This window comes from Saccostrea echinata, unplaced genomic scaffold (assembly GCF_033153115.1).
Source record: "Saccostrea echinata isolate AGI-Se365-2 ecotype Australia unplaced genomic scaffold, CSIRO_AGI_Sech_v1 ptg000003l, whole genome shotgun sequence".
NCBI classification, from domain to species: Eukaryota; Metazoa; Mollusca; class Bivalvia; order Ostreida; family Ostreidae; genus Saccostrea; species Saccostrea echinata.
Window position 1 is genome coordinate 14,235,938 of NW_026889752.1, and position 27,917 is coordinate 14,263,854.

General features: G+C 32.9%; 1 protein-coding gene across 1 annotated transcript; it reads right to left on the bottom strand.

Annotated features, from left to right (window-relative positions):
- Positions 1 to 27,445, bottom strand: LOC133178495 (blastula protease 10-like). The gene is made up of 6 exons (XM_061313188.1): positions 27,427 to 27,445; positions 27,147 to 27,263; positions 19,559 to 19,665; positions 17,773 to 17,894; positions 3,165 to 3,310; positions 1 to 26 (listed from the first exon to the last, which is right to left on the bottom strand). Exons 1-6 carry the CDS (start codon positions 27,443 to 27,445, stop codon positions 1 to 3), a joined length of 537 nt encoding a protein of 178 aa, XP_061169172.1.
- Between the last annotated feature and the right edge of the window lie 472 nt (positions 27,446 to 27,917).

Here is a 27,917-nt window from a genome sequence, read left to right on the forward strand (position 1 = left end):
TCACTTTTGAACTAAATGCAGTAAGTCTAATAGAGAATAAATAAGTCATTTTCAATTTACATGATCTTTCTCTATTGCAATGTGGACAATGAACATGATGAAATAGTCTTTGTTTATTTGAATGACATTAGTTGGACTTTCACTAAGTATTCTCTATTCTATAACATTTTATGTGTCATCACTGTGCTACAGAAAGTTTTATTTAAATTAAATTCTTTCTCAGATTGTGCAAACTAAGATAAAATTACAATAATGAATTGTGCATTATCAATAAATTCTTAATTAAAAACAAGCACGAATTGTAAATGATAAGGTAAATCTTTAACAGAAAGTAAATGGACACATTCAAAATGAACAGTTACCTAAACATATTATCACGTAATGTTAACAGTTACCTAACCATATAATCACTTAATGTTAACAGCTACCTAACCATATAATCACATAATGTTAACAGCTACCTAACCATATAATCACATAATGTTAACAGCTACCTAACCATATACCGTATATCCGTTTTTTTCGCGTGTTGCAAATTTTGCGAAAAAGGGTAGATTTGTAGTTTTTATTTTGCGTAAGTTATTTTTTGCGATTAAAAAAAAAAATTAATAAAAGGTAACGTTTTTATGGTACACAATAACCAATATAATTTCTGCGTGTTTAATTTTTTCGAATTAAAAATGATTGCAAAAAATGCGAAAATTAGATCATCGCGAAAAAACCGGATATACGGTACATGTAATCACGGAATGTTAACAGCTACCTAAATATTTAATCATGTAAAGTTTGGATGTCAGATGTAGGAGGAATATTAACAAAATATGTAATATTAAAATAAGACCAACTTGGCCCAACTGTGGGGTCACCTACAGAAGCTGTGTATTAAAATTGATTGACATTTGTATAACCATTTTAGAGAAAAATTGAAAAGTTTCAAAGGAGTATAAACGACAAGAAATGTACTTGAACAGAAATCAACACATCAATACTCGGAAGCAGTAATTCAACTGACTGATATATATATATTAAGTTTTTAGACTTGCCCAGATGGCCGAGCGGTATAGCGCGCTGTTCCTGTATTGCTAAGAGACAGATTCCGTAGGTCGATTGATTGATTGATTGTATGTTGTTTTACGTCCCATTCGAGAATTTTTCACTCATATAGAGACGTCACCATATACCGGTGAAGGGCTTCAAATTTTGACCTTTACTCGGCACTCAGGGCCATTGAGCAGTGAGGGATCTTTATCGTGCCAACGCCTGCCGTGACACGGGGCCTCGGTTTTTAAGGTCTCATCCGAAAGACCCGCAACTTTCACTCCAAAGTGCCGAGCGCATGGCGAAGGAACAGTTGCTACCTATTTTTTATCGACTTAGGTCTGTCGCGGCCGAGATTCGAACTCACGACCTCCCGATCACGGAGCGAGCGCTCTACCGACTGAGCTACCGTGAACGGTCCGTAGGTCGAAGGAAAAGGGTATCCTGATAAAAGTTAATTTCTTTGTGCTTCCTATACTTAGGGCAGTAATAATAGTTTAAGAGTTGTTAAAAAAATTTGCTGTAAAAAAAAAGTATGTGTATCGGTAACGATCCTCTAATAAAACTAATATCCAAATAACTGTATCTCTCTTCCATTCTCAATGACCGTGTAGTGTTTGAAAGCGCCGCGAGAATTCCATCTGCATCGAAAAGCAAGTTTTTAAGACTTGCCTAGATGGCCGAGCGGTATAGCGCGCTGTTCCTGTATTGCTAGGAGACAGATTCCGTAGATCTAGAGTTCAACCCCGGGTTGGGGCGGAAGTTGGTATCCTTATAAAAATGAATTTCTTTGTGCTTCCTATATATATATATATATACATGTATATATATAGAGAGAGAGAGAGAATCCAGTTTTTGGTACAGTAAAGCACTAGTATATCCAATGGATTAAAATCGAGATTCACAAAAAACGAATAAACAATTTCACTCTTCAGACAGTTACAAAATGAATTACAAGTTAAACTGCGTTACGTAATTTGCAATTCATTTTGTAACTGTCTTTAAAAGGCAGAAAGCCTTTACAGTTAAAATGTGTATTCGAGTTTGTGATTCGATTTTAATTCAATGGAGCATATATAAGAGGGGTGATCAAAAAGTTCGCAAACTAATTGAATTACTTCCAAAAAAGAAATAAAGTTAAGTTTCAGTGTTTATTATTTTTAAAGAAGTCATCTCCGATTTTCATGCACATCTGCCATCGTTCTGCACATGCGCGAATCACGTGATCTAGGCGGTCACGTGACATGATTTTTCCGAGTCTTATATTTCTTACCATGCAAGTTAATTTTTTTTAACAGGAATAGTCTGTTTGTCACAAATGGCCAATTATCGGCAATTGGATGGATGGATAAGGATATCTTTTTCCAGAATGAGCATAGTGACAATCACAACTCGACTCCTATGTCTTGTGCGCGTTGTTTATCCATTGTGGATAAAGTATGGGCGCCTTCTTTTTATCATATCTGATATGTTTAAAGTCTAAAGTAAACGATATCTTAGGGATTTAATGATTATATTATTTTTAAGACATTCAGTTATTTTTCTAACTGTAACCTGGCGATCTTTCGTAACAAATTGCTCTACTAAAGAAACATCTCTTCCCCAGCTTACTTTCACTGGGCACCAGAACAAACATTTTTAACCATATCCCTTCCTTCACTAAAACAATCAATCCATTTAATTAATTAATCATTTAATCCAATTAATGATTGAACTTCTGGCAAGTCTTTTGGCTTTATAAACCTTGTACAAATTATTATATGCTACTGCAAAGGAATTTCCAAGATATATGTTAAACTTTAAACCCGTTCGTAGCTCGATTACGACTGAGTCAACCATTTTTTGTCACAAATCATCTACATATTGACGTCATTTTCACACTGTGACGTCACAAACATGATCAAACATAACGTAACATCTACTATTTATAGAACATGTTAATGACTATTATGTGTGACAAATTTTCATTTTGATCTGAATTGTGGTTTTGTAAATATAGAGATAGTTCGGGAACTTTTTGATCACCCCTCGTGTATATATATATATATATATATATATATATATATATATATATATATATATATATATATATATATATATATATATATATAAATGAGTTTTCTTACACACTCCAATGCTCCTAACTGTCAGCTGAAAACCTTTCTTCGGTGCCCTGTCACTGGATACTGCACTATTAAATTTGATTAACATTTCGTTCTTCAGCTCATCAGATGTTGTATAATAATTTTCTGCGTTACGTATTCCACATAATCTGAAAAAAAGATTAAATGCAAAATAGGTCAAGTTTTAATGACATGTATGATGATCTAGGCATATATAGAGAGTATAAAGTACATCAGATGCTCACAGTTTTTTCATACGTATCTTCAAGACAATGCCATTTCTCATGTAGATATACTAGTAAGTATTTTTTCATGGTTTTTAAAAAGATTGTTTCTGATTTCCGTTAATTCAAGTTTCTTATCAATAAAATTACAGGAATCTCAGCATCAGTTGATGTAGAGGCATGTAGAGAAAATGATGACATGTCTTTGGATTCAATAATTACATATTTTTACAGTGTATATATTTAAAAGGACAAGTTATGGTAACGGCCGAATCTGGCCCCTTAGTTGATGTAAAAATCAGAACACAGTTAAAATCGCGATAGTTTGTAGTTAAGGTATGTCACTCGTAAAATTAGTTATATCAAGGATTTTTTAAGAAGTATATTTTAGATAAGTACTCATATAGTATGACTCAAAATCGCAAAGAAAATGGGGGGTCAGTGTACATCTTACTTAGCTACGGTACAATTACGTTGACCTTTTTGCACTTAAATTGTAACTTTTTGGTTATTCACTTTAATCTTTATCATATTTTATCAGATGTAATTATGGCAAGAAATATAACCTTATTTTACCTAAAATAGTTTGAATAATATTTATCATTGAACAAATCATGCAAATTAATGCGCATAAATTATTGTGTGACCTTTTTGCACTAAAAAGTATCATATTTGGGGTATAAAAAATCTAAATAGGTAATAAAATATTTTCTTGTATCAAACTTTTTATAACATGTGCTGATCGGTAGGAAGCATCGTGTTGTTTAAAATAGTGAAAGAAAAAATTGGGGTGAGTGATGTAAATTTTGAGATATTGGTCAAAATGTGCGATTTTCAGGCAAAAAACGGTGTAAATTTTATCTTGACTTCTTTAATACATCTTCATTTCTTGGCAAAGTCTGTTGAACGAATGTGTAAAATTTGTTCTAAAATAATAAATTGAGACCTATACTTAATATTCCTAACATGTCATAATGGAAAATATTCTCAAAATAAAAATATGTGGGACTAAAGTTCCAAGATATTTAATCAAACAAATGTGTAAATTTGAAGAATTTTCTTTTAAATATCCTTCCACCACAAGAAATAGTCCCTCATAAATCTTGCTTCTTTATGAATTTGTGAGCAGTTTTTTAATTGAATCTTGAATAATTTGCATTGTTTAATTTAAATATGTTATAAAAATTGAATTGTAATAGATAGTTTTTGTGATAAAGGTTCTGACTGAACTTTTCTTAAAAGCTGACGAGTGACATACTTTAAGAACTTAAAATGGTGCCTGTTTTAAAACCAGCATTAATTTTGATTCAAAGCTTACACGGAGGCCATAAGAGGGTGCAGAAATAGGACATTTCCCCGAATTTCCTCAATTCTGGTGGAATTTTGTCAAATTTGAGATACTTTTCCCTTCGGGAAACATAGAGCAGCTTGCCTATCTGAAATTTTTATAAGCAAGATGTATCTGATACTAGTGTCTGAAATATATAAATTTGGAAGATAAGCAAGCTTGTGCTCTATGTTTTCTGAAACAAAATGTGCTATAAAATCGATGAAAATTTGCATAAAAATGAGAAAATTCGGAAATGGACATATTTTCTGATCTTCTTGTGACCTCTGTATATCCCATAACTTAGAAACAATATTCATTTCGTGGTAGGGGTGACAACAAGTTTCTATTGATAAACCGTTGCATCATTGTGAAAGACACCCCAAACCAGGGACCAAAAAGGGGTCTTAACCTATTTTGTCCTTTCCTAAAAATCAATGTGCTTCTTTATCTGTGCATTCAAAATTTTGGGATAAAAAATACAAAACAAATGTACATGATTGAATGAAAATGAAAAGTGACAAATTCAATGAAAAAATGTAATTATTTATTAAAGAGAAAATTTCTATTTTAAGATCAGACTATACGTTCCTCATTGATATATAATTTTTCCAAACAATTTGTCATTGAACTATTGATTCTAAAACAAGTGTCCTCAGAAAAAAAATATGTATTACGTTACCGGGTATTTGCTGAAGATACTATCTTTGAGTCAAATACTGACTGGCATTTTTCATACTTATTGTTAGGCCATTATTTATACACTGAATTGTCAAACGGATTTTTTTCCCTTTTTCCCGATTATGACAAGGAGCACACGGCGGGTGGGACCGATCGGCAGGGGATGCTCACTCCTCCATGGCACCTGATCCCACCTCTGATGTTTTTGGACGTCCGTGTTTGCTCTGCTCCCGATTTGTATTGTTTGAATGGATTTTGAGCTTGAATACTAGCTGTTTGTTATCTACATATTTCATACCAAAGACGGTCTTTCTTATATTATACATGTACTCCTTTTGGGAATCTCTTAAACTGTCAGCATAATAAAACTTGTGTATTTATTTTACAGACATTAGCAAAACAGTTCAGATTACAAAATAACGATTATATATATATATATATATATATATATATATATATATATATATATATATATATATATATATATATATATATATATATATATATATATATATATTGAAATATAAATATAAATCCACAGTGCTCGGTAAATTATAGGTACAATTTTAAAAATGAAACACGAAAACGTTTAGCAAAGCTTTAGCGCTTTCATTTTCAATCTTCAGAAGCTCTACAATAGGTAACATAGCAACATAACGTCATAATAAGCGGAACACAAATTCTAGCGTCTATAGTGACGTCATAGTTAAACAATGCGGGAAATTTAGAATGGAAACAATATGTACAATTGTGATTACGATTACGATAAATTGTTAAGTTTAGGTTTGAAAATATGTATAAAATGTTTTTCTTTTTCGCGTCTCCGGATGTCACTTTCATTTGAAAGTTTGTAAAAAGGAAATATAGTAAACTGTTTATTTCCACAGCGATCCAAATGCTCACTTAGAGGGATTTGTCGATATTCCGGTGAGTTAATATGTTGTCTGTGGACACGCACACGGGCGCGAAGCGGGTTGCTTGTTTCCCCGATGTAATACTGGTGGCATCCAGGACATGTAATTACATATATTACATTTTTAGTGTCACAAGACATATTTGCGTTGACTGTAAATTGTTTTCCGTTAAAGTTATAAGTTGATCCTTCTATGATATGTTGGCGTGTCCCGCAACGTGCTTCCTCACACTTGGCGACTGTGCAGGTATTTTTAAAATGGGAAGAACACAGGATTCTTCTAAGATTCTTAGGTTGTCGTCTGCTGTTGATAAATTTTACATCTTTATATATTCGTTTTGTTGATAGGTCATCTTTAAGAATGTTGTTCAGTTGGTGAATTATAGAGGTCAGGTTATGATTCCGTGGGTTGTGAGTATGCACAAATGGAATAATTTCCGTTTTATTTTCCTGGCTCTTTGTAGACAGTAATTCAGATCGTGTATATCCTTTGACTTTCAATATACCGTTATCTATGAGGGTTTCAGGATATCCCTGTTTTATAAGGTACGGCTCTTTCAGTCGGATATCTCTAGTGTTATCATCGCTAACGATAGCACATAAACGTCTAGCAAGATTGTAAGGGATTGCTGTTTTTGTATGGTGAGGGTGACAGGAAGCAAAATATAGGTACTGGTGGGTGTCAGTTGATTTGTAATAGATATCCGTAGAAAGTTTTGTATCTTCTTTGATGACTAGGACGTCAAGAAAAGGTAATTTAGTATCACTGCTTTCCATTGTAAATCTGATATTAGAATCCAAGCCGTTTAACAACTGGTGGAAAACGAATAATCTGTCAACATTGTCATTCCATAGAATAAAACAATCATCCAGAAATCTTTTCCATTTTGATATTATAGATTCAGCATCTTCCTCTCCCCATAGAGTGGCTAGTTGGTGATGTAGTTTCTGTTCGAGATATCCTAAGGTTAAAGTGGCATATGTGGGAGCCACTTTTGTCCCCATCGCTGTTCCTTTGGTTTGTATAAAATGATCTTTTCCAAAGGCGAAGGTATTGTTCAGAAGTATTATTCTTAATCCTTCCAATATAAATTCTTTCTCAAAACGATCTTGTAGTAAATCTGGATATCTGTCAATCCAATATTTAACAGCTTTTATACCCAAATCCACTGGTATATTTGTGTATAAACTAACGACGTCGGATGACACCAGCTTCGTGTTACTTTGAATATGGTCTGGTAGGTGATTAATAAAATCTAAATCATCTCTAATAAAACTGGGAACTTTTTCATAATAAGGTTTTAATAAAATATCTAACAAGTGACTAAGTCTTTGTGTTGAACAATAAGGTCCCCCTACGATGGGTCGAAAAGAGAGATCTTCTGGATTAGGACAGCAGATGTATTCTCCTTTTTGAGCATGTATTGCGTTTTTGATTTCCGATGATTTATGTACTTTTGGTAATCCATAAAATTGACTCTCACTGGTATCAAAGTTTGTTAGATAGTCTTTCTCCTTAGCAGTCATATTCCCGGAAGATGGCCCACTGACAAGTTGTTTTATCTTTGCTAACTTTTTTTCTCCTGATTTGCATTAATAGTTCTATAGTAGACGGGATCCTGCAGCATATTCAAAATTTTACGTTCATAAAATGCTTTATTCATGATGACTACCCCGCCTCCTTTGTCGGCCTCTTTGATAACTATGCTTTCTGTATTTTTATCTATGGACATAGATATTTTATTAGCGGAACTTCCGAAGAAAACGGACACTACAAACAAACTTTTGAAAGAATTGATTAATGTTGTGAAGCAATCTCCATGCACGGAGCGGGAATTTCAAAATATTTTTCCCAATAACTTCGAGGATACAGAGGAAACAATTGTAAAAACTACCGGAACAGGGGTAAGCACATATCATTCGCCAACTTTAATTTTGCAAAGAGAAATGAATGAGCTAGTTTTGCAAAAGGAAGCTTACCGAATTAAGCAAAAGATGAAAAATGAGTGGAGCAAGATTCTTAACTTCAGGAAACAAACCTATTGGAAGCAATTCAACAATGCTAACCATGCGGTTTACTATGAAAAATGGATAAACCAAGAGAATCCTATTATTCCTAGAAAATTCAGGATTAAGGAAATCCGTGGAGAACCAGAGGCTCAAACTGCAGTACGTATAGATGTTGCTAAAAATCGCGTAAGGAGTGAAATAGAGTTGCTACGAATGAGAGCAGAGAATAACCAGAAAAATATTTTGAGGTTAGACGAGGATGGATCAAACATTAAAGAAAAACGCAACTGGGTTAATTTTAGAAATGCTTCAAAAACTATGGAAATCGGATTGTCAAAAGGAAGAGGACAAATCATTCAACAGATGGCGATTCACTGAAACCTGGCTTTTAGATTACGCGAGAACATATGGCAAAGAGTCTACTAAACAGTCGCAAATAAAACAGGCGACAAGAAAACCAGCACAAAAAACAGGAAACAACAAAAGCTAGTTATGCATTTGTTGTCAGCAACGATACAGTATACGTACAGACAGGATCAAAGTCTTATTCTACGAGAAATCACAAAGGAAGTCAATCATTGCCCAGAAAGCAAAATTTACATCGCCCATATACTCGATAGACAACGCTCAATAATGTGAGACGAAATTCAACCCAGTCTTATCCAGGAGACCAAAATAGTAGCAGAAATAATCCACACATAAATTACCCTAGGAAAAACAGTGAGGGCCACCTTAACCAACGGATAACTAAGCGATATAGACCATCAAATATCTACAGAAATGAAAAAACAACATTCATCGGACGAGGTGTACGACACTATTTTTTAGGAGGCGGCAAGCCCAACCAAGGGCAGAGATACAAGCCACAATTTTATCAAAAGAAAACGCAAATTTAGTGGAGGTAGAAGAAACAAATGTAACACAGGAATCGATACAAAGTGATCCTAAAGTGTTCAATCTTTCCGACAGGATATTAACTAAAGCAGAGATAAAATTATTATCTAAAGGCTTGAAATATACTCCCACTCCACGTATGAATAACCAAGAACTCAAAACGGACGTAAAAGAATATACAAGACGACTGCGACTAAAGGAATTTTTCAACGAGGAGGACGACGAAGCAACACAAAATAATCAACGTGAAGAACTAGAGGATCTCGTTAGAAATAAATCCCACTTTATCCCAAAACGAGGTAGAAACCGAACTCTAGATGCGGTATGTGATACTCTAGATAATATAAAGCTACCCAATGTTACTAAGTATGTTAAATCTAACCTCACCAAAGAGGAGGGAAAAGCTTTAAGGGGGCCGACTGGGGTTTTCATTGCGCAATACTTCGCGCAGCATAGTAAAATAAAGCGTATTTACTCTTTTAACGCAACTATTTTTACATAATTTATAAAAATTAACAAATTTAGGAAAATTGAGGTTAAAAAATCTAATTACGTATTTAAATAACTGATTTTTTAAACGATTTTTCAAATGATGGGTAGATAGACGTCGTAATAGCATGTTTCTGACGTTATGAATAACCGAAGTTCTTTAAGCGGGGTCATTTATTATGTCATAAAATAAAAAGTATAAAATAGATGCTCTTGAAATTTTAAACACAGGAAATTGAGAATCTCACAATCATTTTTAATATTTTTTATGTAAATCTGTGGTAACTGTCATGTTTTGTTGTACTCCATAAAAACAGGAACATATCACGATTTTTGACATTTTGAGATGCCCCCTCTGGAAACCAGACGGTAGATTTTTGTGTTTCTTGCAAAGAATGTACAATATAGTATTACCCATCAAATAATATAATTTGAGCAAAAAGTCTATAGTAGCATTTGTATAATTTGCTCCGAAGTGCGAAAAAATGGTATTTTCCTATATAACCCTATAGTAAATGTACCTATATTTTGAGATGGTCCCTAAAAAATAACCAGACGGTAGATGTTCACTAAACTTGGCATATATACTGAAGTCAATGTAAGGTATATATGATATAAAATTAAAAAGTTTCTCTATAGTAGTTTTCACACAATAAAACCCCAGTCGGCTCCCTTAAATGACCTATATAATGACGAAAGCATAGTTATCAAAGAGGCCGACAAAGGAGGCGGGGTAGTCATCATGAATAAAGCATTTTATGAACGTAAAATTTTGAATATGCTGCAGGATCCCGTCTACTATAGAACTATTAATGCAAATCAGGAGAAAAAAACGTTAGCAAAGATAAAACAACTTGTCAGTGGGCCATCTTCCGGGAATATGACTGCTAAGGAGAAAGACTATCTAACAAACTTTGATACCAGTGAGAGTCAATTTTATGGATTACCAAAAGTACATAAATCATCGGAAATCAAAAACGCAATACATGCTCAAAAAGGAGAATACATCTGCTGTCCTAATCCAGAAGATCTCTCTTTTCGACCCATCGTAGGGGGACCTAATTGTTCAACACAAAGACTTAGTCACTTGTTAGATATTTTATTAAAACCTTATTATGAAAAAGTTCCCAGTTTTATTAGAGATGATTTAGATTTTATTAATCACCTACCAGACCATATTCAAAGTAACACGAAGCTGGTGTCATTCGACGTCGTTAGTTTATACACAAATATACCAGTGGATTTGGGTATAAAAGCTGTTAAATATTGGATTGACAGATATCCAGATTTACTACAAGATCGTTTTGAGAAAGAATTTATATTGGAAGGATTAAGAATAATACTTCTGAACAATACCTTCGCCTTTGGAAAAGATCATTTTATACAAACCAAAGGAACAGCGATGGGGACAAAAGTGGCTCCCGCATATGCCACTTTAACCTTAGGATATCTCGAACAGAAACTACATCACCAACTAGCCACTCTATGGGGAGAGGAAGATGCTGAATCTATAATATCAAAATGGAAAAGATTTCTGGATGATTGTTTTATTCTATGGAATGACAATGTTGACAGATTATTCGTTTTCCACCAGTTGTTAAACGGCTTGGATTCTAATATCAGATTTACAATGGGAAGCAGTGATACTAAATTACCTTTTCTTGACGTCCTAGTCATTAAAGAAGATACAAAACTTTCTACGGATATCTATTACAAATCAACTGACACCCACCAGTACCTATATTTTGCTTCCTGTCACCCTCACCATACAAAAACAGCAATCCCTTACAATCTTGCTAGACGTTTATGTGCTATCGTTAGCGATGATAACACTAGAGATATCCGACTGAAAGAGCTCAAGTCGTACCTTATAAAACAGGGATATCCTGAAACCCTCATAGATAACGGTATATTGAAAGTCAAAGGATATACACGATCTGAATTACTGTCTACAAAGAGCCAGGAAAATAAAACGGAAATTATTCCATTTGTGCATACTCACAACCCACGGAATCATAACCTGACCTCTATAATTCACCAACTGAACAACATTCTTAAAGATGACCTATCAACAAAACGAATATATAAAGATGTAAAATTTATCAACAGCAGACGACAACCTAAGAATCTTAGAAGAATCCTGTGTTCTTCCCATTTTAAAAATACCTGCACAGTCGCCAAGTGTGAGGACGCACGTTGCGGGACATGCCAACATATCATAGAAGGAACTTATAACTTTAACGGAAAACAATTTACAGTCAACGCAAATATGTCTTGTGACACTAAAAATGTAATATATGTAATTATATGTCCTGGATGCCACCAGTATTACATCGGGGAAACAAGCAACCCGCTTCGCGCCCGTGTGCGTGTCCACAGACAACATATTAACTCACCGGAATATCGACAAATCCCTCTAAGTGAGCATTTGGATCGTTGTGGAAATAAACAGTTTACTATATTTCCTTTTTACAAACTTTCAAATGAAAGTGACATCCGGAGACGCGAAAAAGAAAAACATTTTATACATATTTTCAAACCTAAACTTAACAATTTATCGTAATCGTAATCACAATTGCACATATTGTTTCCATTCTACAAATTTCCCGCATTGTTTAACTATGACGTCACTATAGACGCTAGAATTTGTGTTCCGCTTATTATGACGTTATGACGTTATGTTGCTATGTTACCTATTGTAAAGCTTCTGAAGATTGAAAATGAAAGCGCTAAAGCTTTACTAAACGTTTTCGTGTTTCATTTTTAAAATTGTACCTATATATCTATATATATCTATATCTATATCTATATATATATATATATATATATATATATGCTTGAAGTGAAACAAAACAGATATTCGACCTTAAAAAAGATAGTATGAAAGTTCCATCTCTGTGGTTTATCACTCCTCAAACACTATGGAACACCTAAAACTTAGAATAAGGTACAGTTTCTAGGATTTGGAAATAATCTGCATATGATAAAATTGGGTTTATTACATATTTGTATAATTTATAAGAATATCAAATGATGAAATGTTAAATTTATGTATTAAAAAAATCACAAAGATTAGTATATTGTCAGAATGGTTTTCTTGATTTTTTATACTGGGTCATCACAAAGTTTTATAACGAAATTCTTTACAGCGTTATGATCTCAAAGTAATCAGTATTTTTTTTTTTTACCTATGTTTATTATATTATTAGATTGTTTGACAATTTTCAAATGACGAAAAAAACCTTTCTTTTTATCTTTTGCCTTTTGCCTACAGTTCAGTGGTTTCATAATTTAATCGTCTTCTTGATACATGCTATATAATGTTCAATTAGATATGCTGTATGACTGTTTCGCCCCGATATCGTCAAAATCAACGACTTCCAACAATATTCAATATGCACTCATATAGCCCCATGATTACGATTGAAGCAAAACTATTTACATGAAGTGTGTGTGTAGAATATCAGTTTTTGAATTAATTGTGGACTTACAATAATTATTTTTTAATTCAACTTTTTTTATTCTACAATGTCAAATAAAAAGGCGACTTGATGGTGGGATTTTTAAAAAGTGGAACACTTGCAGGGGATAGTTAAACGTATTCTGAAAGAAAAAAAGAGATCAGACCTAGCACGTTTAACAAACAAGAGGCCCATGAGCCACATTGCTCACTTGAGCACTTTTAACTAGAGAAAAGCAGAAATCAGTTCAGTATTGAAAATTTGTATACATGTGTTCTAAACCTAACCCCAGGAGGACGATTTGAACAAACTTGGATCCACACTAATGAAAAAAGGATGAAGATAACGAACAGTAACTAAGGATGCTTCCATATTTCGTTGACTAGTCATGGCTTTAAAAGATTTTAAAAATATTCTCCTGTATTTTTCTATACAAAAGTTTGATCTTCTATTGTGGTCCTGCCCTAACCCACGAGGGACAACAAAGTTTGAACAAAAATAAATCTACACTACCCTTCTTAGTCATATTAATGCTTGTGCATTAATATGACTAATCAAGTCTTTGCTGTTCTTTAGAATTTTTTCAAAGACATTTCCTTAGTATATACAGTATTCTGTATTAATTTGACTAGTTATGAGTTTGTTGTTCTTGAGAAAAAGCTTTTTAAAGATATTTCCTATATATACCTATTAGTAACTTTGATCCCCTGTTGTGGCCACGCCTTACCCCCGGAGGTCATGATTTGAACAATCTTGAATCTACACTGCCTGAGGATGTGTCTATAATACAATGACTAATTATTATAGCTTTGCGGTTCTTAACAAGAATATTTTTAAAGAAAGTTCTTATCTTTTCTTATGTTTACCTTCTATTTCCTGTTTTGGCCCCAACATACACCCGGGAGTCATGACTTGAACATAGTTGAATCTACACTTAGTCTTTTTTTTTTAACTTTTACATAAGTTTCATCTTTTTCTAGTCCAGTGGTCCTTGAGAAAAAGATTAATAAAAGATGCCATGAAACTTCACCAATTCACAATTATCTCTCCTTGAAAGAAGGCATAGAACTTCACATAAATTAAATTCTTGTCAACCAAAGATGCTTTGTGGCGAGTTTGGTTGAAATTGGCACAGTGATTCTGGAGGAGTCAAAATTGTGAAAAATTTACAGACAAGACACGACAGACACACGGACGCCGGACACGTTCGACAATGACACGAAATAGTCCAAAAATGCAATGGGACTTAGCAACAAATGTGATTGATGTTAATTTTGTCCAGCTGACGAATTAGCTTTTAAGACCTAAATGACTGCACAATTGAAATATATTCCTCGCAATTTACGAGGATGTCAAAAAGTTCGAATTCTAATTGAACTACTTCCATAAAAAAATATAATTAGGTTTCAGTGTTTATCATGTTTTAAAGTAGTCATATCTGACTTAAATGCACATCTGCCACATTTCTGCCCATGCGCCAATCACGTGATCCAGGCGGTCACGTGACATACTCCATAGTGTTCTGTTCACATAAGTTAAAAAAATTTCCGAGTCTTGTATTTCTTACCACGCAAGTTATTTTTTATAACAAGAAAGGTCCATTTCTCACAAATGGACAAACCTCGGCAATAGGATAGGAGTATAAGGATATCTTTTCCCAGAATGAGCATAGTGACCATCACAACCCGAGTCCTTTGCCTTTGATGCGTCGTTTATTCATTGTGGACAAAGTATGGGCGCATTCTTTTTATCATATCTGATATGTTTAAAGTCTAAAGTAAACGATATTTTAGGGATTTCATAATTATATTATTGTTAAGATATTCAACTATTTTTCTAACTGTAACTTGGCGATCTTTCGTAACAAATTGCTCAACTTAGGACACATTTCTTACCCAACTTACTTTCAGTGGGAACCAGAACAATCATCATTTTAACCATCTCCCTTCCTTCACTTAAACAATCAATCCAATTAAGGATTGAACTTCTGACAAGTCTTTTGTCTTCATAAACCTTGTGCAAATTATCATATGCTACTGCAAAGGAATTTCCAAGATATACGTTAAACTTTAAACCCGTTCGTTGCTCGGGTGCGACTGAGTCAGCCATTTTTTTGTCACAAGTCATCTACATATTGACATCATTTTCTCATTGTGACATCACAAACATAGAGCAAACATAACGTTACATCTGCTTTTTATAGAAAATGTTTATGACTATATATTTGCATATTCTATGTTTTCTCCCACTATGAACCTGCACTCACCAGTTGAGTTCATGGCACCATGAAAGCAATTTCTTCTGCTTTTAGTGCATTTCGTTTCTTACACTGGCGCAGTACAAGCTACGCCACGTTTAAAACACATTCAGAAGTATATATATGGAATGTTGTGCAAAAGGAATAAAAATTTAGTTTTTAATGGAATCCTCCGGGAAAAAAGAAATTTTAAATGATTAAGATTAGGTGTTTTTAATTTTAAAAAAAATGACATTATGAATAGCAATAGCTCTGCTGGCATATATATGGAATATGGAGTATATATGGAGAATATGGAACATGGAGTATATATATGGAATGTTGTGCAAAAGGAATAAAATTTAGTTTTTAATGGAATCCTCCGGGAAAAAAGAAATTTTAAATGATTAAGATTAGGTGTTTTTAATTTTAAAAAAAATGACATTATGAATAGCAATAGCTCTGCTGGCATATTTTCCATGATGCGCACTAGCGCGCATCATGGAACATGTCAGCAGAGGAATTGCTATTCATAACGCCATGTTCACTGAATAACGTTGTTTATTTCTTAAATGTATGCCAAATTTCATTTTGATCTGAATTGTGGTTTTGTAAATATAGAGATAGTTCGCGAACTTTTTAATCACCCCTCTTATGTTGATTTATAACACACAGTTTGTCTCAGTAGTACTAAATTACGTTTTATTAGTCCCCTACCGGTGAAACCGGAGGGGACTATAGGTTTCCTCTGAGTCTGTCCATCCGTTTGTCTGTCTGTCTGTCCCACTGTCTTTCCAACTTGGTTTTCCGCACTGTTTTTCTAAACGCTTGCAGATATTGAGTTGATTTTTGGTATGTGAGTGAATCTTGATGAGTTACAGATCAAATTTGCATTTCGTTCCGCTTCAATGATTTTTGACGGAATTACGACCTTTTCAATTTTTCAGGGATTTCCGCAATTTTTTTCTAAACGCTTGCAGATATTGAGCTGATTTTTGGTATGTGACTTTACTTTGATAAGTTATAGATGCATTTCGTTCTGCTTCATTGATTTTTGACGGAATTATGGCATTTTCAATTTTTAACGGAAACAAGATTACACTTACCGGTAGGGGACTAGTATTGCTAATGCAATACTCTCAAAACGCTTGTTAAAGTTAGATATATCCACTAACTTTTAAATACTCCACTATAAGCCATTCAACATTATGTTAGATTATAATAATCTTCCATACAACTTAATTATTATAAATATTTACAGCCTGACCAAGCCGAAAGAAAAGAATTCAGGAGGGGGTTGGGGCTGTTTTGCTAAACATAATTTTTGTCAAGCCATTTGAATACCATCAGACTAGAAATTTGCCTCTTACCCATGAGGTTTCATTTTCTGCTTTGATAATTCAAAATCTCAAGTGAACGAGTTGTTAAGCTAAACCAATCCATAATGAGTTTAACCAGTTTTTAAACTTAATGAAAACCATTTCCCTTTAAACCATGTGCACACACAAACTGGCAGTATATTCTCCACCACAAATGAGGCAAGCAATTCTAAGATTGACATGTAAAATGTGTATAACAAGTGAAACTGCATATATGAATAGGTCGAATTGCGTGTTCATACGAAATTTAGTTTATGAAATATTTAAAAAGTTGGCTTTTTCTGGTATAACCTTCGTACAGTGGTCAGATTTTCTCTTTATAAACGTTTAAGTGACGAGCAAATCTACTGAATAAACATCATAAACATTAACAATTACTTCTTAATCAAATATACTACCATGTCAAACGACTTATTCATCTATGCTGCCTCATTGATCTAAAACATAGTAACGAGTGTCTGAAATCAATATTCTCGATTTGCATATTACCAGCAGTGAAAATGGTGCGTATGATTTTTTGTTTTCGTTTCTTTTGTATCATCTGCTTTGATATACACTACTAAAAACCAAACATACGTAAAACACTCTTATTTTTCCATCATTTGTTTTCTGCCGCATATGTTAATAATTAAAAATAAATATGTTCAGAACTCTGCGATTTGATCCTAACTAAATCACACAAATACAGTTTCTTTTCAATTTCACTTATGATTTTGTTGTGTTCAGAAGACATCTTTCTTGGGCACTTACCTTGGACATGTTTTGCAGTAGAACAATCGTAGTAACTCATTAATGGTGCTTACACGTCTATTATTATAGGCCTATTAATGTTGAAGAAGGAATCTTATCTTGTTACGTTAATTTGTATTTTAGTTGCTTTTTTGGGGTTTCAAAGGAAATCTATTAGTTCATCACTCTTTTACACTTTATACCAAGGGTAACACTTGACCAATGTCGATCTAGAGAGAGAGAGAGAGAGAGTTTGCGTGTTCCTTACTCTGGTCCACTTTGTCCTAACAGATTGTACCGGATTTCTAACCAATGATAACAAGCATCAAATCCGTTGTCTGCTATGTCCATGAAGTCTATTGTAAGCTGCACATGTTCATTAGAGGGAGCCTAAAAATAATAATTATTGCCAGCTTTCATAAAGAAAGTCTCATTATACATGCATTTCACAGACTTGTGTGTTGTTAATATTAATATTAACAATTTCATGAAAAATGTTCTTTCTCCTTAAAGGTGCTTAGACACAGATTTGAACTTAATATTTTCTCAAATTTTCTGTATAATATCAGACTTATATATTGCAATAGCATTTCACGCGAAAATATAATTAAAAACTTAATTTATCTGCAAATTATTGGAACTACGAATTCCGGGATGCGTTTGATTAACACATCTTTGCACTTACACAAATTTTAACTTTATCCTTAATATTTAAGAAAAGAAGCGATTTTGTTATGTATAAATGCAAAATATTACATCTATAATCCAGAAAATTCAGAGTAGAAATGTTCGAAAGCAAAACCAAATCACCAGTATTGTCAGTCCGTGCTCTGTGATGTGTACAGACTTTAACAAATTGAGCACACCCGTGAAACGTAAACTGTTTTCGTAAACAGAGCTCTGTTATTGTTAATGTTTACTATTCACCAGGTGTGTTCAATTGTTAAACTCTGCACACACCACTGAGCACGGACTTACAATATGAGTGGGTTTTGCTTTCGAACATTTCTACTCTGAATTTTCTGTGTTATAGTTTTAATATTTTTCATTAATACACAACAAAATTGCCACTTTTCTTAAGTATTAAGAATAAAATCAAATACATGTATGTGAAAGCGCAAGGATGTGTCAATCCAACGCGTCCAGAAATTCGAAGTTTTAATAACTTCGAGCTGAAATAAGATTTTTATTATATTTTAGTAAAATGCTATAGCAACATATAAGTCATGAAATTATACAGAAAATTTGAGAAAATATTAACTTCAAATCTGTGTCCAAGCACCTTTAAGATTAGTACACAGTACGAATATAAAGTATCTGTGGAAAAACAACCAAAAACAATTCTCGAATTGTTCTTCAGTCAGACTTCTTTACAAGAGTAATTTAATTACCGAATCTTGTATCCTTTGTTTCGAAAATCATAGTTACATGTATTGGGTGCCGGATTTCTGCACCAGAGAGAAAATAAGTTCGATTATGCATTAAACCTCTTCTTTATCCCTGAGAATTTAAGCGAGAAATTGATTTTATTATTTTGTTTAGCATTGAACCATCTTCTGCAATTGAAAGAACCATGTCTTTTGAGTATAAATCATGCTTATGTCCCGATAAGGGGAATAAGTTTGAAAATGCATCACATCTTTTAAATGGTTCTCTCATTCAGGACTTGTTTGCAGAGATTTTAGAAATCAATAAGATTTTCTTTGAATTGTAACATGGTTCATGAAATGGGAATATGTAGAGAAGGTGACCTTCAAGGCCCATTAATTTGTTAAGGTCATCTTACCCTTCATTATTGATTCTATGTCTAAAACATATCTGTACAATATAAATCCTTGTTCTTTATGGATTCATGTGGACATTTGATGTATGCAATTTAAAGTTCCTTAATAAAATGTATAAAAATGTATTTCTATTCAATGGTTTAAAGCCACCTTGAAACTAAAGAGGAAAGTACTTGTCAATTTGTCATGCTTATCTGTAAGAAGAAGGGAGTTTTTTGATAAATTCAGTAAAATTTCATTCACAATTTCTGCAATGCATTCTTGTATTACCTTGATCAACCATACGCAGTCAACACCAGTATCGTAATTGTTGGGGTAATTTGGTGAAGTAATGGTTTGCTCCACTCCAGATGACAAAGTTATTATACCTCCACAACCTGAAAGGATGTATTGTAATTAACGAATAATGAATTGCAAAAAAGTGTTTCAAAAAGAAAGCATATGGACATGTATAATTTTGTTCAATCTATCAATCGTTAAAGTTTGACTTTACTAACAACAGATTTAATTAAACATGTATACATGGAAATTGTATATGCTTTATAACATGTACAAAACAAGTTTTACTTTGATGTCATAGAGAGCCTTACTTTCTCTAAGCATGGAAAAATATAGGCTACTGTAAAGAAAACATACTGTAAAATAACTGGAATTAAATTTCGTTGTTAGAGAAGTTCAGACATTTTAAGAGAGAATGTCACGAATCATCAAGCTTCAAATGGAAACTGAAAATTTTAACCTACTGTTTTCTTTTATTGGTTGTAAAAAAGTGTTCATACTAAACAACTTTCACATATATGAAAATGATGTTTACCCAACGAAAGTATTATTTTTTCCCCTTATTATGTGTTGCCATGGAAACCATCGTAAGTTAAGAAAAATAGCTTCAATTTTAACATTTTTTAAACAATATTTTTTACAAAAAGAATACAGATATCACCTACAACAAACTTAATGCTTATTATTGAAGATGTATAGTATACAAAAAAGTTTACAAGCAAATCTAAATACCTAGGCATCTGTTGCCATGGCAACACAAATATTGTACAGTTTTACAGTTTGAAAAATTGAAAATTACCTCTCAAGTTTAAACTTATATATATAAAATATACAACAAGCTGGGCATTAAAATGAAATTGATTCTTACACAATACAGGTTGATCTTCCAGAATGACATATAAAATTGAGAAGCATTTTTATAGTTTTTGTGGAAAAAACGGTTAAATTTTATGTTTTTAACCCGTAAAAATGTTAAAAATACGCAAATTTTAAGGAAAACTTTCAATTTCTTCTAAATTGATAATTGTTTATGTATATTTGCTAATACACTCTTGCATTATCAATAAATATAGTGATATTATGAGATAAAAATCCTGTAATGTGCCCATAGCAACCAATTTTACTGCATAGCAACCAACGCATTTTCAAGAGATTGTGTCTAAAAAAGAAAGGAGAACATGTATTTAAATATAAAAAATTCGATAAACAAGCTTTATTTCACTTAGGAATAATAAAACATACTTAAATTTCAGCATCAATCATATTCTGTGCATAGCAACCAAATGATGTCCATAGCAACAGTTAAAATTTAAGTTTTTACACCAAATAAACTTTAATGCTAAATACACACATCAATTTTTAAGGGAAAAAACCTTCAATTTCTTCCACATTGATCTATTTCATTTATATTTGCTAATATACTCTTGCAAAATCAAAAAATAAAATGATATAATGTTGAAATAATTCTGTAATGTGCCCTTAGCAACCAATTTTACTGCATAGTAACCAATGTATTTTCAAAACACTGACAAAAAAATGAAGGAAAATATGTATTTATATACAGAAAACAAGATATTTAAGCTTCATCTCACTTATGAATTATAAAAACATATTCAATTTTCTGCATCACTTATATAATCTGTGTATAGCAACCAAATGGTCCACAGCAACAGAGCTGAACAGACATTTTGTAACCCTTAAATTATCAAAAAATGTTGGTAACACTCCAATGAACTACATGTATTTATAAAAATTCAGACAAAAGCATGGTCAATTTATTTATGAGATTTTTTTTTTTGGGGGGGGGGGGGTAACCTTTACATAATTTGTCTTAAATTCAGTATTTCTCTTCTTTTAATTGATTAGTCATTCCTCATTCAATGAAAGCTTCAATCCATTTAATTTTCATCTGTTTCTTGATAGGGCAATGCCCATGTTTACAACATTCAAAGAAATCATCTCAAACTGTACTTTTTGGAACATAATGAGAGAGACCCATAATGCTGGTGGGTTCTGTAATCTCACTTGTCTCAGTCATGTCTGTGTCTTGACTCCCAGCAATCACAGTCTCTCATGAGAATCTGACTGCTGTGTAAAAACTTAAAAAAATAAAACAATATTAAACAAAGTTGCCCAAACTACATGGAGAAAAATTTACAATCTCAAAGGATAGTTTTTTCCTTTTATCTGAGTAAACTTAAAATATTACCTTGGGTTCATAGCAATTTATGAATAAAAAGAAAAAAATAATAAGAAGAAGAGTTCCATAGCCCACACTGCTCACCTGAGCCACCTATGCAATGCTATTATTTTTTAGAAGTTTTTGTAAAACATTCCAATCTATATTCCCATGAAACATTCATGTTCTTACTGGGGCTGTACCCTAGCATCAAGAGGCCATGACTTATGCATACTTGAATCCACTCACAACAAATGCATATGCTGGATAGCAATAAGACTTATGTAGCCGATCTGTATAATGTAAAATTTGCTTCCATATTTTAATCCCACTCAACCCAGCTTGTATCTACAAGACTTGGGAATTTTGATTTTCTCATAAAATATATTGCACACCATTTATAATTTTGCTTGTTATTGTCACACTAGGATACAGTGAGTTCATTTAAGAAATGAATTCAATGAATTCATCTTTTGAGAATTCATACGGATATGAATTAGGATGCTTCACACAATTTATTTTAAGAAACGTGATTTGAATAAATTTAAATCTACATAGGGGTACCTGAGGATGCTTCCATATCAATGTGACTTATCAAGGTTTTGCTGTTTTGGAGAAGAAGATTTTTAAAGATTTTTTCCTATATATCCCTATGTAAGACTTTGATTGCCCTTTTTGGCCCCATCCTACCCCCAAAAGGTCAAGATTTGAACAACTGGATCTACACTATGTAATTAAAGTTTCACATAAGTTTCAACTTAAATGTATCTGGACAAGTAGTTCTGTTTTTTAGCTCACCTGAGCCGAAGGCTCAAGTGAGCTTTTCTGATCAAAATTTGTCCGTTGTCTGTCGGCGTCGTCGGCGTCGTTGTTTTCGTAAACTTTTCACATTTTCATCTTCTCCAGAACTACTGGGCCAATTTCAATCAAACTTGGCACAAAGTATCATTGGGTGAAGGGGATTCAAGTTTGTTCAAATGAAGGGCCACGCCCTCCTCCAAGGGGAGATAATTACGAAATAGCAAAAAATTAATGGCATTATTTAAAAATCTTCTTCTCAAGAACCAATGGGCCAGGAAAGATGAAACTCATGTGGAATTATTGTCAGGTAGTGTAGATTCAAATTTGTTCAAATCATGACCCCCGGGGTAGGGTGGGGCCACAATGGACGATCAAAGTTTTGCATAGGTGTATATAGGAAAAATCTTCAAAAATCTTCTTCTCAAGAACAGCAAAGAAGTGATTGGAAATATTTATGTGGAAAGATTCCTCAGGTGGTGTGGGTTCAACTTTGCTCAGATCATGACCCCCGGGGGAAGGGGGGGGGGCCACAATGGACGATCAAAGTTTTACATAGGTGTATATAGGAAAAATCTTCAAAAATCTTCTTCTCAAGAACAGCAAAGCAGTGATTGGTAATATTTATGTGGAAAGATTCCTCAGGTGGTGTGGGTTCAACTTTGTTCAGATCATGACCCCCGGGGGTAGGGTGGGGCAACAATGGACGATCAAAGTTTTACATAGGTATATATAGGAAAAATCTTCAAAAATCTTCTTCTCAAGAACAGCAAAGCAATGATTGATAATATTTATGTGGAAGCATCCTCAGGTGGTGTGTATTCAACTTTGTTTAGATCATGACCCCCGGGGGTAGGGTGGGGCCACAATGGACGATCAAAGTTTTTCATAGGTGTACATAGGAAATATCTTCAAAAATCTTCTTCTCAAGAACAGCAAAGCTATGATTGGTTATATTTATGTGGAAGCATCCTCAGGTTGTGTAGATTCAAGTTTGTTCAAACCATGACCCCTGGGGGTAGGGTGGGGCCACATTGAACGATCAAAGTTTTACATAGGAATATATAGGAAAATTTTTTAAAAATCTTCTCAAGAACAGCAAAGCCACGGTTTGTCATATTTATACGGAAGCATCCTCAGATAGTGTAGATTCAAGTTTGTTCAAATCATGACCTCCAGGGGTAGGGTGGGGCCACAATGAAAGTTCAAACTTGTAGAGAAAAAAGTCACAGTTAGTCAAAAAATTATGTAAGCATCCTTAGTTAGTGTAGATTCAAGTTTGTTCAAATCATGACCCCCCCCCCCCCCCACTCACTTTTAGGGGTAGGTAAGGACCACTTATGCATTTAAGCTTTTCAATACTAAAAATTTATAATTATAGGTTTGACCTTGAAAATATGCCTGTCATTATACTGACTTTTCCGTGAATGTCAAAATGTTATGTCACATATCCTTTAACTTGAAAATTGAGAAATATTTAATGGAAGAAATAAAATACACTTAAGAACATTTTTTTAATGGACAGAGGGAATTAAAATTCAGTGATCATTATTGGAAGGTTTTACATGCATGGGCATGTACATTATGATGCAGTATTGTACTGTGGAAACATTAATTTTATGGAGTTTCATAAATTTTAACAATGCCACACTTCTTCAACTATGAAATTAAATATTTTTTCTCAAACCTTGAAAATTTGACCCCTCAAAATTATATATATATATATATATATATATATATATATATATATATATATATATATATATATATATATATATATATATATATATATATATGCTTTGTGCTTTCTATATTAATATTTTTTCACTTAGGGCAGTTATGTTAGTTTAAGAGTTGTTGTAAAATGTGCTTTATAAATAAAAATTAATTTCATTACAACGTGTATTGGTAACGATCCTCTAATAAAACTAATGTCCAAATAACTGTATCTCACTTCCATTCTCAATGACCGTGTAGTGTAGGGCAGCGCCGCGAAAAATTCCATCGGCATCGACAGCAAGTTTTATGACTTGCCTAGATAGCCGAGCGGTCTAGCGCGCTGATCCTGTACTGCTAGGAGACAGATTCCGTAGGTCGAGAGTTCAACCCCGGGCTGGGGCGGAAGTGGGTATTCTTATAAAAAGTGAATTTCTTTGTGCTTTCTATATATATATATATATACATATACATATTATAATATTTCTTTTCTTCTGATCAGAGACATAAACAACAAATAAATAAATAATGATTTATATTTCTGTTCTTATTAAGTAAGTCTTTCTATTTAAAAGTAAATGGCTGCTAATACCAGTGAATAATTGCAAAAGGCTAAATTGTCTTTTTTTCTAGATGCTAGAAGCATTTTTTAAATATTCTGTTGAATCTGTAGAGTGTAGAGTACATGTATCTGCATGTAGAGCTACTCTATATAATTTACATGAAATTCTGTATTGCTGCTAACAAGAGTTTTTCTTGGCTTTTGTAAAGTAAAAAAGGAAAGAAATATAGAAATATGTTTATAATACATTCATGCATTATCTTTTATCTGAAAACAAATCAGTTTGACACTGTCATCTTTCGAAATTAACTAATGTATTGTAATTTGCAATTTCCATGTGCAAATCTGATCTACAGACTTTCATAGTAAAAGTAACAGTAATATGACCTTTGCCAAGGAAACATTAGGATCCCTCTTATATTGGTAAGCATAGTAATATATGTGAAGGAATTGACTTAAAAAAGAATTTTTTCATCCCCCCCCCCCCAATCCTGAAATTGAAAAGGTTTTTCAGAGATTTTATAATTTTTTTTCTTGCATGTCAATTTTTTTATGTTTGGCATCTGTTAAAGTTAATGTGAAACACCCCATCCCCACTCCATCCACTGCAAAAAAAAATCTTTGATCCGCAACCTGAATTTCAATGTTTTTTTCTAAATGTATTTATACAAATTAATGTTTCGCTTTAAGAACATTTTAAACTGTTAAATAAATTTAAATAATTATTAAAAAAAACCTGTGATTATAACATGTACATAGATGTATTAGGCATTTCAATAACAAATAAATATAGAGAAAATACATACATGTACCAGTTCGATAGGTGTCGGTCTTGATTGCCATTGCATCTGCTGTCAATGTATTCGTGTTATTAAAATATTTGCATCAAATGAATATAATTGTTTCTGCCCATTTCTGCAAAAAGGAAAAATATTTATAATTTGAAGTAATGTGCGTGGCGATTTTTTTGGATAATAAACAAAGGAAACTGATTCATTTGAATTTTACACGCATTTAGTTACCAGTTTACTGTAAACAGATGAATGGAGAAAATTCGGATAAGGAAGAAAGTGATCGCTTTTAGAAATATTTTTTTTAAATTATATTACCTGATTTGTCATAAGGTTTTTGTTGTTGAAAAGATTCCAAGCTTATGAATCTTTTTCCCTCTTGAAACAACATGAATTTTCCTTGAGTCAGTGCTCCAGAACATCCAAAGGTTGCCGACATTTTTTGTTTCTATCACAGAAGAGCTTCCAAGGGAAGTCATTCATGACAATAAAAGACGGGAAAAGTACCCATCAGTGTGATAAAAAATCCTTTCAATTTAAGCCCACTTTAGAATGCTTCTCAATTTTAATTTTGATATTAACAGTAATAATGTTCATTTTTTTGAGAATCGCATCATATATTTATTTTCTTGTTGTAGATTTGAGAATTCAGTCACCAAAACAGGGTCAAAAATAGGCCAAGTGCATGCAGAAAAACTAATAAAAATTTAAAGTTTTTGTTCACATGCAGACAAAATATAAAAATACTAGTTTTTAAAACTAGTTTTAATCCGTTTTATTAATATTTATTGATTTTTTTATTTTTTGTACTATGCAAAAGTACTGCAAATTGACTGATTCTGAATTTTTCTAAAGTGTGTATTTTACTTACTTTGATATATGGTTACCATGGAATCGATTTGGCTGATCATTGTAAAATTTTACCACAAATGATAAAACTGTTAAAGAAGTTTAATAACGCAAAAATCCCAAAATTTTTAAATTTTAAAGTTTCCATCAATTACACTGAGTAAGCTTGATGATTCGAGACATTCTCTCTTAATGTTTTGGGGAAAAAAAAGAATTCGGGTATTTCGTCCTAACATGGAAATGAAGAAAATTAAACACGAAAGTTATAGGTTTCATTTTATAATTGACTAATTTCGATCTTTCAGACTGAAATCCAACATTCTAGAAATCAATAGAAAGTTAACTTTATCTATACCTGACTTTTCAGGTGAACATGACATTTACACTTTTTTCAATGTTTGACAGAAAAAAGAAATCGAATTTCCAAAATAATACGGTTGGTTATGTTTATTGTTGTCGTCCAATGAAATCCAACGTCTCTCACTGCGGTTGACTAGGACTTCAGCAAAACAAAGAACCAAAAGAGATGGCAAGGTTTGTTCTTGGCCTTTTTGGTCATCGCGATGATTAGAAACCCTCAAAGTAAAATACTGGACTCCTCGGGTACCTAATCATCGTACTGACCTAAAAAAAACAATGAATGGTATGTGTTGACTGTGTACTAGATGCATGCTACTAATTCACCTGAGCTTGATTGTACTGTGTTGCACGTAGATCCTATCAGTCCAGAGGGGCAGTAGCATCCACAATTGTGATTCAGAAAACCCCCGTTTTCACATGTTGGTGGATTATTACAGGAATCTGCAAGTTTAAAGCAAGGAAATAACAGAACCTAATTACTTTCTACACAAGCCTTGTTTATTAGATGACTGTAGAATAATTCAATAGCTGTGGACTACAAATTATAAAGTAGCTGAGAGACATTTAATTTTTCAACACTTGAAGTAATAATATCAAGAAATACTTTTTGTTTTTAGAAACATTGTTTTAATGTTTATGGGGGTAAGTACTTTTGAGGAAAGCAAATTCATTTCACTGAAATCTAAAAGAAAACAAACAGCTCTTTATAGTAAATAAATAAGTACATTTATTTCTAAATGATTGTTTTAAATTTTACCAGTGCATCTGTAAGCAACAGTGATATCTTTGACGTCATAATACATCAAACCGTTTGCTTTTCCCGCAAGAAATGCTAGTTTGGGATCTTTAGAACGCATAGTTGGTTTATTGGTATCAATTGCAAAAGCCTGTCAATGAAAAGAATTGAATTCAATTCAAAAATTCCGCTACTATCCTTAAGAGAGTAATTATCTTACTTTTGTCAGTAATAGGATTAAGTGTTTTATTGCTGATACAAAAATTCCTCCCCTCTTTTTTCGAAAAAAAAAAAATTAAAATAGGACATTCGTTGTTTTAAAAAAAGAAAAACATCTCGGTAAGTAGTTCCGATTTTGT

Coding starts and splice junctions, on each gene's coding strand:
- LOC133178495 (XM_061313188.1), bottom strand. Junction 17,895..19,558: donor ACTGCGTATGGTTGATCAAG/GTAATACAAGAA, acceptor TATTATTTTTAG/GCTCCCTCTAATGAACATGT. Junction 3,311..17,772: donor TTAGGACAAAGTGGACCAGA/GTAAGGAACACG, acceptor TCTTTTTTTCAG/ATTATGTGGAATACGTAACG.